General features: G+C 32.1%; 1 protein-coding gene across 1 annotated transcript in view; it reads left to right on the forward strand.

Moving 5' to 3' along the window:
• LOC137634242 (glycine receptor subunit alpha-4-like) overlaps positions 1 to 12,500 on the forward strand; it is a 323,608-nt gene that overhangs the window by 146,198 nt on the left and 164,910 nt on the right. Inside the window, exon 5 of the mRNA XM_068366518.1 lies at positions 1,217 to 1,351. Within this exon, the coding sequence (XP_068222619.1) occupies positions 1,217 to 1,351 (135 nt within the window). The remainder of the gene's footprint in view (positions 1 to 1,216; positions 1,352 to 12,500) is intronic.

Raw genomic sequence — 12,500 nt, forward strand, 5'->3', positions numbered from 1 at the left:
TATATATATATATCATGTGTGTATGTATTGTGTATATATGCCATTTAACACTTATGCTAAACAATGATGCTCATTGTGACTACTAAGTTACTTTTTTTATTCAACAGCAAAGAAATATAAACATCAGTATTGTAAGAAGCTGGTACGACCTTCCTCATGGGTACTCAAAACCTAATATGTTTCCCTCGGTTCTCTACCACTTCATTTTTAGTTTCCTAAGCCTTCTCTGGTCACTTGTTCACTAGACCCGAGAGTCATAGCTCTCTTCCTGTCCTACCAGAATTTACTCCGGTTTTATACAGTGTGAGTGGCTGTTGTATTGGTTTCTCCAGTATACAGAAATACAGATTAAAACTTATTATCTACCTACTAGTTTCCTATTTCCCATTGGGGCTGCAGCTAGGCTTGTAATGATCATTGCATAAATTATGGATAGGAAACCCTTCACATTTCTCCATTATTTGGAAAGAATGTCAATCCGGAGATTTTCCCCAAAAGGAAGACAGTGAACGGTACTGTTGCAAAATTCATGTCTTGAAAGTTCCGAAGGTTAAAGAATAATTTTTATCGGTAGATAGATAATGGAAATTAAACTAAGATTTCCATTTAAAAAAAAATATAATGTATAGAAAGAAAGAAGGAATTTACATGCAAGTAAAGAGGCTTATAAGTATGGTGATCTATGAACAGAATAATATGCACTATTTACACTTAGGCAAACGAGTAAGTGTAAATGATGTAGGTTACTTTTGTAATTATAAAAGGTAGAAAAGTAAACAATTTCTCTCTCTCTCTCTCTCTCTCTCTCTCTCTCTCTCTCTCTCTCTCTTTCTAGGGGGTTTATGATCTTGAAAATGGAATGTCATCGAAACTTTTCCTCTCGCATTTTCATGAGCTCAACTTCACAATTAAAACCTTTGAAATTAATAGTACTTTGAGGAATCTGGATGCAGCGCCTGATGTCTTCCCAGGGGAATTCCTTTTTAGGAATATAATAAATAAAGTTCAAGCACATAAACTGTTTCATTTATGTGCTTTATCGCAAGCTAAAGTTAAACCTGTCAAAAAGATAGAATTTGTCCATGAGTTATTAAGATTTGCATTATGTATGTATGTAAATAAATGCAAGTTATATTTAGCAAGAGTTGACGACTAACGAGTTATATTTTTCGTTTTTCGAGTTATTTTAATAAGTGATCCCTCATTATCTTTGCAGTATCACACACCACCGACGACCTAGTGTTCATGTGGGACCCCGAGGTACCTGTCGAAGTCGAGCGTAGTATAGAACTGCCCCAATTAGATCTGGTCAAGAGATACACCGGTGATTGTACTCAGGTCTATTCAACAGGTAAGTTAAAGGTACCGATGTTTCTGTCAATTATCCGACCAATTATAACGGTATTTGTTAGGCCCTCTATTTGTTGTCATTTTTTGAATATATGTAAATATATGTATATATATATAGGTTTATATATACATATATATATATGTATATATATATATATGTATATATATATATATATATATACTGTATATATCAATATATATATATATATATATATACATATATATATATACTGTATATATCTATCTATCTATCTATCTATCTATATATATATATATATACATACAAACACAAGTGTCATGTTTTCTGATACATATATGAGTAAATTATGGATACACAGTTCTAAAATTTACGTCTTATAGTATCTATTTATCAAATATCAATTGAAATATGTAGGTAGATTGTATATATGTATATATATATATATATATACATATATTTATATATATATATATATATATATCTATATATATATATATATATATGTATATATATATATATTCGAGTAAGCCATATATTATACTCCTAATATCTGAATTTCCTCTATACCTCGGGATCAGAGACCTATATATATATATATATATATATGTATATATATATATATATATATATTCGAGTAAGCCATATATTATACTCCCAATATCTGGATTTTCTCTATACCTCGGGATCAGAGACCCAAGGGGGAATCAACTCAAGATAATAGCTTATAGTCGGATGAGGAATTGAACCCTGGTCCGAGAAACTGAGACAACAGTGACATACCATCTTGCTAGATGGACTTGGGTTCGATTCCCCGGCTGACCATAAGCTCTTCTCTTCAAGTTGATTCCACCTTGGGTATAGAGAGAATCCAGATATTAAGATGAGTACAGTATAATATATGGCTTATTTGAATATGAAAAACTCGTCTAAATGTGCAAAATACACACACACATATACATACATATATATATATATATATATATACATATATATATATATGTATATATATATATATATATAGTATGTATATATGTGTGTGTATGTATGTGTTTATGTGTATGTAAATATTTAAATACAAATATATTCTCATATGAATATGTTAGCATATTATAAACACACACACACACACACATATATATATATATATATACATATATATATATATATGTGTGTGTGTGTGTTTGTATATGTACATGCACACAGTAGATAATATATATATATATATATATATATATTATTTTCGCGAGCTTTCTGTCTTTGCAAGAGCACTCTCCTTTGGAATGGCGTGGAAGGAGATGATGATGATGACTATATATAATATATATATGTGTGTGTGTGTGTGTGTGTGTGTTTGTGCGTATGGTTACATCTGATCTTGTTTATTTGTCTTCTCTTTATTAGGTAAATTTGCATTTTAATGAAGACACCTATAACGCATTATTCCTTGGGGGAAAATACTGTAGTCGTAGATGTGAAACCATTTATTTGCTTCTCCAGCCGAATTCGCTTCATGTCCGGGTAAAGTTTATAGTCATCATGTGTCTCTCTAAAAGAACACGGAGAGAGAGAGAGAGAGAGAGAGAGAGAGAGAGAGATTTCCCTAGTTTTTCTTTCACAAAGCTAGGAACGTGATTTTAATATGGAATTTTAAGAGAAAAACAGTAGTGACCTGTTTGGACAGGATGGAAATATAACTCCAATGATGCCATTTAAGTGAATTCTTGACAACTTTTCCATTTTCATGGAAATCACCTCATGAATATAAATGGAGCCTTTGTAATAACATTTAGAAAGGCAATCTCTGTTATTTTCGCCCCTCAAGGGCTACCTTGTTGTTCTTTGTGTAATTCACTTCATTACCGTTTCCTTCCCTAACAATGTCTTATAAATTTTCATATTGCTTCAAAGAGTCAAGAAACAGTTTTATGGAATATATTATTCATTCACAGATCACTAAATTGAACGGAAATATTTCATAATGTTATACATCATTTATATTGGTGTGAGATATATCAGTTTTAACAGATTGCCAAATTAACATAAGGTCAGTTTTGCATATGCAGAATACTATATCTTGTACAAAATATAAGAAATCATTTTTATTATGACTGTTTTTTTTATATATATATATATATAAAAACGAAACGTTTTACTTTCACAGTTAACTAAATGAATTGGGATTGTGTTTTGCTTTAATGGGTTGCTAAGTATGCATGAGTTCTCTTTTACGCAAACGCATTACTGAGTACGAGATCCATTGTACAGTAATTGATTAGTAAATAAAGATGAGAGTAGATTTGCAATATCAGACGCACAAGCCACAAGTAGCTTGATTTTACATTAATAAATTGCTATACAAACAAGAGAGGAACTGCCTAATAACCGGTTGCTAATTAGAGATATGATCTGTTTACTGTTACACGAAGGTAATTATGAAAAGCGAACGTTAATTCTTGCTAGATCAAGGGGCGAAGCATTTTGGCAAAGACGCCGGCAAATTAGAATGCAAATGAAGGGGATTGTCACAACACACGAAGATGGTTCTCTTCGCACCCGAAAGATCAGGACCATTAACAAGCCCGCTTCACCGCAATTCTCCACAAATACTCCCCATCTAATTGCTCCTCTCCCATTACCCTCCTAATCTTGATGTTTGTCCCGCAGAGTTGCTCAACGCTAGAATTTCTCGTTGCAAGTGCATTACAAGCAATGGGATTAAAGGTAAATCTCATTTCATCATACGTCTTCAAGGTTTATTTCGAAACGTTTTATTCACCAAATTACTGATGGAAAGATAATTATAATAATATTAGTAAAGGATGTTTCCCCAGAGCGGGAGTTGTATATATTTCACCTTATGTTAATTTCGTTAACCCAATTGCTATGTTGATTAAGATTTTTCAGAAATATCGTGATACATTAAGATTACTCCATACGACAAAAGTGGATGATATTTTAGTTTAATTTTTTTCTAAATATAATTTTCTTTTCTTATTTCTTATAGTTGTACGTTCACTCAAATTGAAAACAAGCAACAGGAATGTAACCATTCCTGCTAGTGCGAATAGCTACAATATGCAGAGAATGGCAGAGTGATGCAGTAAAAAAAGAGAAACTAAAGAAATGAAATTAATTAATTGTACATACGATTAATACAGACACGTCCCCTTTTAGTGTAAATTACCCATATAGTGAATTGTATGGGAGTAAATTGTTTGTGGTTTGATATTTGAAAATATAGAAAAAAAATCTTTTTCAGAAAAGGTTATATGTTATCATATGTGTGTATATATATATATATATTATATATGTGTGTATATATGTATGTATGTGTATATATATATGTATATATAGATATGTATGTGTGTATGTGTATTGTGTGTAGCATATATACACACATATATATATATATATATATGTATATATATGTATATATATGTATATGTATACACATGTATATATACATATATATACATACATACATACATATGTATATATACATACACATATATATATATATATATATATATGTATATATATATATATATGTGTGTGTGTGTGCGCTCGCGTTTTTTATCCAAATTTCTCTCTCTCTCTCTCTCTCTCTCTCTCTCTCTTATTTATTTTCGATATCCAATTCCTGTTTTTTTTCACAGCAATCTATTTCCTCTTTTCCCCTTTGCTTCTGATCGCCATATTTTGATGGAATTTGTGGGCAGCGACCCAGCCATAAAGATATAATAGTCTTGGGACTCCAATTCAGTTTCCTCTTTTTGAGCTGGGATATTTCAACCATATATTCTATTATTATTATATTTAATGATTTCAAGATTATTATTATTATTAATGCTGATTATACCATTATTATTATTATTATTATTATTATTTTTATTTGATTATCTTTATCATTGTTATTATTATTATTATTATTATTATTATTATTATTATCATTATTATTATTACTTGCTAAGCTACAACTGTAGTTGGAAAAGTAGGATGCTATAAGCCCAGGGGCTCCAACAGGAAAAATATCCCAGTGAGGAAATGAAACAAGGAAAAATAAATTTTTTTTAGAACAGTTACAACATTACAATAAATATTTTCCATGTAAACTATAAAAACTTTAACAAAACAAGAGGAAGAGAAATTAGATACAATAGTGTGCCCGAGTGTACCCTCAACCAAGAGAACTCTATCCCAAAGACAGTGAAAGGCCATGGTACAGAGGCTATGGCACTACCCAAGACTAGAGAACAATGGTTTGATTTTGGAGTGTCATTCTCTTAGAATAACTGCTTACCATAGCTAAAGAGTCTCTTTACTAACCTTACCAAGAGGAGAGTAGCCACTGAACCCCTTAGGTGAAGAAGAATTGTGGGTCGTTGAAATATTTCCTTATTATTTTATTAATTTATAACAATTTTCTGTATCGTATTAACGAAAGAGAAACAAGGCTAACCTATATGAAAACAAAAGCTGTGAATTTAGTAAAAATATAAATTTTCATATTCGTGTCAGCCAGAATGAATTGACCCATTTTCATCTCAAGCCACGATGACCTTTTTGAATCAGAGGTTAACTATCAATTTATTTGATATTTTTTTTTTAAATCAGTGGAGAGTTTAAGGAATTCAATTAAAACCTTTTAAGAGGCTGAAAATTATATGTGAAACTTCTAAAAAAAGTATTTTTATTTTGCTTAGTCGTTCTTTTTATGTATCCATTCATTTTTCCTTTTAATATTTTCCGTTATATGATTGTTTTTGCATCGTTCATGGTGCAAATTTCAATAATTTTTAAGCGATCAAATTTTGACCAGGACTCGCTAAAACAGTTGGAGATTCAGTTAACAACTTCACTATATATCCGTTTACTCGTTCGTTCAACTTTTTCCCCTTATATGTTACGGTAGCTTTTATATTGGTGTCGACACACACACACACTATATATATATATATATATATATATATATATATATATATACATATATATATATATATATATATATATATATAGATAGATATATAAATATATAAATATATCAATATATAAATATATATATAAATATTTATATATATAAATATATATATATAAATATATAAATATATATATATATATATATATGTATATATATATATATATATATATATATATATGTATATATATATATATGTAAATATATATATATGTAAATATATATATATATATTGTAAATATATATATATATATATATATATATATATATATATATATTATAGAAATAAATTCAACGTCAAACATTGAATGCAACTCGCAGTATTCGATCCTCCAAGTGATTCATAAGATTCCAGGCAACCAGTGTTGTGCCCTGTTGGTATGCTGCAGAAATCTTGCAAAAATCTCGATCTGCGTAGACTCGAAAGGAAGAATTTGTAAACAAGATATTTTTTTTTCTTTCTTTCCCGCTAACGTTTCCCACCATATTCTTCAAGTAGAAGTGAGGAAAATCTCAAGACTCTCTTTCTTTTAATGGCTATTTACTAAAAAGAAGTAATTCTTAGGTTTATTTACTATTTAACAATGGGCTACTTTTAATGATTATTTATCCAGAAAATTTTATATTTTAATCATTATATTCTCATTAAAGTATTTACCAAGCTTTTACTGTCTTTATGAACCAATGCCTTATAGTTTGAAAATGGCACTGAAAAATTGTAGCATAATTTATTCAGTAGTTGCCAAATAAGATACGAAGTTATAAGCCTACAATAAACATTAAACCAATCAGATCAGTCTTTTATAATGTAGACAAAATAAAGCCGAAAAAAAATATGCCCACAAATACTTTAGATAATTAATACGACAAGAATTAGTGTATAGGAATTTTGTTAAAGGGAATATTTGTGCAAGGGTATCCAACCGAGCAGAAAAGAAAAAAGAAAACGAGAAAGTTAGTCTTGGCTAAGGAAAATATCATGAAGAAATCTTCGGGGGGAAAAAAAAGGTAATATTGTAATGCTACTCGTAAATCTAGGGTATCCCGGTGCTCCTGGGAAAACAAGATGAAAATAAAGTATCTCATGTAAGACAAGAGAATAAAGTAGTATAACATGAAAAGGATCTTTGTCGAACAAACGTAACAGGAGAGTAAACTTTGTAAAACAAGATAAACAAGAAAGTACCATTGATAAAACAGAGATCTTAGTAAAACAGGGGTAACTTTAAAGCGTCTTTAGAAGAACATGATTAACCTTTCCGCATGAAATCAAATATTTTATTTCGGCTTTTTTTCTTTTTCAAGTATAGTACGGCTACTGTAACATTATGGGCGAATATCCTAGAATTGAGTCTGGAAAAGCTGTTAAACTTTACGGCGGTTATAGCATGGCTAAGTAGGGATGCGTCAAAGGCCGTTTAATCAAAGTTGAATCTAGGAAGAAACCCATATTCATCCAGAAGTTTTCTTACGAGATCACACATTCAAATGGAATTCCCCAAATTCTGGTAATACGCACTTTTCGCCAGATAATAGCCCTTTAGTATTGAGTTAGTGCAGCAACTGCGGTTATCAGGTGGTTAGAGGTTCCAATTATAGATACGACCCAAATAGTCCAAGTTTAACCATTAAAAGAGGAACTTTTTCGCATAGACTATTATCACGGGCCTTATTCTTTGTCCAAATCATGACACTACTTATTGGTAAACACATTCACATACGCATAGCACACTTACAAACAGTCGCATTACATAGCGAGATAAAACAAATCCATTTCACAGGATGGGAAACCGCTTAGGTCCATTTCCCTAGAAATTCGTAATGCATAATAGCATCAAGCATATGCTACTGTAGCTGCATAAGCACTTCACTTATATGCTTGAAATATATGACCAATAAAGCCTCCTGGCTAGTATAGGGGTAACGTGTTCGCCTAGCATTTGCATGGCAGCAGATCGATCCCTGCCCGGGACCTTGAGTTTGAGCTGTTTATTTGAGAGGCCACTACTGTGGTTGGGCACTACAAGAACCCACAAATAAATTGGTGACGATGAATCACTGTTAGATTAAACAGTGACACATACATCAATGCCGCTGGGATATTCAGGCTTCTTGTCCTACAGCAAGCGATTAAAATGAATGGGATTTACAGACCAGGATAGAAAGACGTCCCAGAAAAGCTTTCGTTAAGCACTAAACCACTGGGTACTGGTACTCGCTTATCATTCCCATGCTCATGCGTAGGGCCTTTCTTTAATTGGACTCGGGAATATGTTTTCTTTGGGTGCTGTAACTAACAGGTTCTGATTGGCCTATCTTAAATGGAGCTGCAGATCCCTTTCACCTCAGAACCTACCCAGCCACAGCTGTAAAAGGGTACCAGCGTCAGGGGGATTCCAACAAAAAGCATCTTCATCCCTGGACACACAAATTGAAAATCAGAAGGTAGTATTCTGTTGGCACCACAAAATTCTAGAAGGGAAGAGCATGTAAGAAAAAAATATGATCGCACGTTCTTTGTTTATGTAAAATATACATAATTGTGAATGTTTTGAAAAAGAATTAGAATTATTAGAATAAGAATAATTATAATGACAAGCTCGTACGAAATCGACAACGAAGAGATTCAGTCTCTCTGGACGAGTGACCCTGCCAGGGAAACTAACTGCTGGCGTAGGCGAGTTCTTATCCACTGACACAAGAAAGTAGAAAGTTTATCAGTAACAAGTAGCAAAGTGAATTACTACCCATTTCCTTATTGTATTCCTTGAAGATTTTTAGGTACACGGCTGTTCTTTCTGTCTTTTTACACACACATAAACACACACACACACAAACATATATATATATATATATATATATATATATATATATGTTTGTGTGTGTGTATATTTATACCTATATATATATATATATATATATATATATATGTGTGTGTGTGTGTGCGCGTGTGCACGGCGCACGTGTGGTTATGAGTTTAACATTCTGCTTTTCATTTCTGTTGACGCACGTTAATGCTTAGCACAGGCTATTATTTAGCATATGTCAATAACCATCCTTAAAGCATCATTATCATAATGATATTTACATTGCCTCTAAATCTCGTTAGTCATTTACCACGGTGTGCCTTGCTCTTAGCATTTGCTATTCAAGCAGAGGCCTCGTATTCTTGCTTGTTAACGTATATTCAAATCGAAAAAGATATATTCACTTCTTTTACGAATGCCGTCCTAGGCGTCTATGTAGCCTGTGTCTGGTGTAGGTCTTTGGGGTCATTGTTTTTTTTTTTTTTTTTTTTTTTAGGTCTTACTAGCCTAATCTTTACTTGGTTGACGTGATTGGCTAAGTTGATACCTGCTCAGTGACGTTGACCTTAACTCGTACCCCATTGGTACTATTGCAATGTTTTCAGCATGATCTCCTTTATATAATAAAGAGCTACGTGTCTTTATGGCTATATATACAATATATATATATATATATATATATATATATATATATATATGTATATATATATATATATATATATATATATATATATATATATATATATATATATGTATATATATATATATATATATATTGTCACGCTGAGCGACATTGCCAAACCTAAGGCTACTCGGTTTATCCCTGTCCCTTGTAGAGGGAGTAGTCATACCCTTATGAGAAAGGGTAATGCACCCTCTAAAGCCACAATCTTCCACAAATTGCTGAAGCTGCGAGGTTATAGTTAGGAAAGGGGGCGGTTGGGAAGGGTCGAGTGTGTGCGCGTGCATATCTATCTAAATATTTGGTAGTTATTTTTGACGGCTCGGTTACACTAGTTATATAAATAGTAATTGGAAAAGGTGACCCAACTTCAAAATGAAAGAGTAGTGCTTCATAAGGCAACGGAGATTAACAGTCTTAGACTGACCTTAAATTTTGAGAGAGAGAGAGAGAGAGAGAGAGAGAGAGAGAGAGAGAGAGAGAGAGAGAGAGAGAGAGAGAGAGAGAGAGAGGGAGGGAGAGAGAATGGACATTTGGTGCAGAAAATCAAATTATGTTTTCCGTTCAATTTTCATAGATATTTAGACCACCTCACCTAAAATAAGTTTATTTTTTTACGACGAATAGTAAAATTGTGCAAAAAGACGATCAAACTCTAATTGCAACTATTACAGGCCTACCTATATTTGCTTTGTTCTTTACTGTGACAAAAGAGTTTATCAATTACCCGTTTCGTAAACATTATAGATTTATAGTCTCTTAGCCACGTATATTTGCAGCTATTATGTATACTTAACAGGAAAGATTTGACCTACAACGACGGTCTTGCTTTTCTAAATTCGTAGTTTGCGAAACATGCAGTTGAAATCCTATCTTACTGATGAACCAACTACAGTGTCCCTGTGACTCAAAGTGTAAATTTTCATATTTTTTCACTGTTCGCAAGTTCCTTTTACAGTCTGAGACTCCGCATTCTTTCGGAATGCTAAAGTTGTCACACTACCCAATCCGAAACTGTGGAACGTTCTTTTATTGGTGCCGATGATGGGATATTGGATGAGGGTTACAAATTTGTTTAACGTACCACGCAATTGTAATATTATTTATATAATATGTTATGTTGATTTTTATTTTTCTTTCCTTTTCCTGTTATTTTTTCATAATTGTAACTTTGTTCTGTGAGGGCTTTCTGTTGCCTTTTAGTAGGTTCCTTGTCTGTATTCATGGACTTTAAATCTTGATAATACTGTACTAGCGGATGACTTATTAAGAAGTTCATCAATGATACTTGGGAATTTCTTAGAATGTCCTCACTATAGTTCTTTCTTAGGAAGACATGATAACTGTGATGATTTGAAAGAAATATTTCTTCTAAGAATCATTGGAAAGTGTTTGATAAATCGTCAAAGCATAAGTCACTGCTTTAATAGAAAAGAAAAATATTAATGTCTTTTTGTATTCGTCAAATTCATTTTGTTTCTTGAAATCTTGTTTTTATCCAGTATTTATTTTTTCATTCGATATAAATGAAGGTATATCAAATAACGCAACGCGTGAGATAGTAAGTGCCTTCCATTTGTAATTTAAAAACGTATTGACGAGGAGGTTATGAAAGATAGAGCTAGAGGAAGCAAGACGGACTTAAATGGCTTGGGGCTATTTCTATTAAATGAAAAATAAACTGCCGTGAGGTGCAAGAGGAGAGTAAGTTTAGACTAAAGAGATAAAAGAATATTCCAGTCATCTGGTGAAAATTGCTTACGGGGAATTTCACCTCCGGTTACAAAATAATGTTGTGTCGCTTATTGAAAAAAAAAGAAAAAAAAAAGGATCCAAAAAACCTAGGTAAAGTGTGTATCTGAAAGAGCAATTCCCTCTTACTTTGTAGGAATGAAAAAATCTGATATTTTCAATTATAATTTTTTTACCTGGTTTCAAAACAAAACTGATTAAAAATCAGAACAGAATTTTCAGTTACGTGATCACAGACAAGAGGGAGGGAAAAGTATCTTATGAAAACCTAGTTGTTTCCATATCACCAATAATGCTGTCGATAGGTTCAGTCAACATGAAAAGTCCTTATATTTTTTTAAAGCATTCAATGAGGCTGCAGTGCTATTACGTCGTCATCTTCCTAAAAAATTACTGCTCACAAAAATGTAGTTTGATTTTTAATGAGACGACCACTTTGTTGACCAGCAGTTTTATTCAAAATTTACCGACTTTCTAAGAGGAATAGAAAAATACTTCGAACACATGTTGGAAATTTTTGAAAAAGTTTTTTTTTTTTTTAAGATTCTTTACAGATTGAAATGTTATGGTTGAAATGTGCAATGAGAGACATTTTTGTACATAATCTTTTCTACAGATGGAATTTTAAATTAGTTCCTTAGATTTTTAATTTTTTCAGCTCTGGATTTATTTAAATTGATAACATCAATGACGGTATGGATAAAATGATGAATAAAAACTCTCTTACATTTTATGATTAATTCGGGAAAACCGAAGTCGTTGACCATAGTTCGTTATGGCCAAGAGAGAAAACTTCTCTTGACTTTATTTTGCATACATAACGCCAGTGTCCACGGAAGACGAAGTTTCAGAACATACGAGGCTGTATATCTCGATCGCTAATAACAGAACGCAGAGGGTTGAAGCCAGAGAGCCTTTAAGGTGTGCAAATTACGAGGGAGAAAATATCTTTCG

This window comes from Palaemon carinicauda, chromosome 44, assembly GCF_036898095.1.
Source record: "Palaemon carinicauda isolate YSFRI2023 chromosome 44, ASM3689809v2, whole genome shotgun sequence".
Classification (NCBI taxonomy): Eukaryota; Metazoa; Arthropoda; class Malacostraca; order Decapoda; family Palaemonidae; genus Palaemon; species Palaemon carinicauda.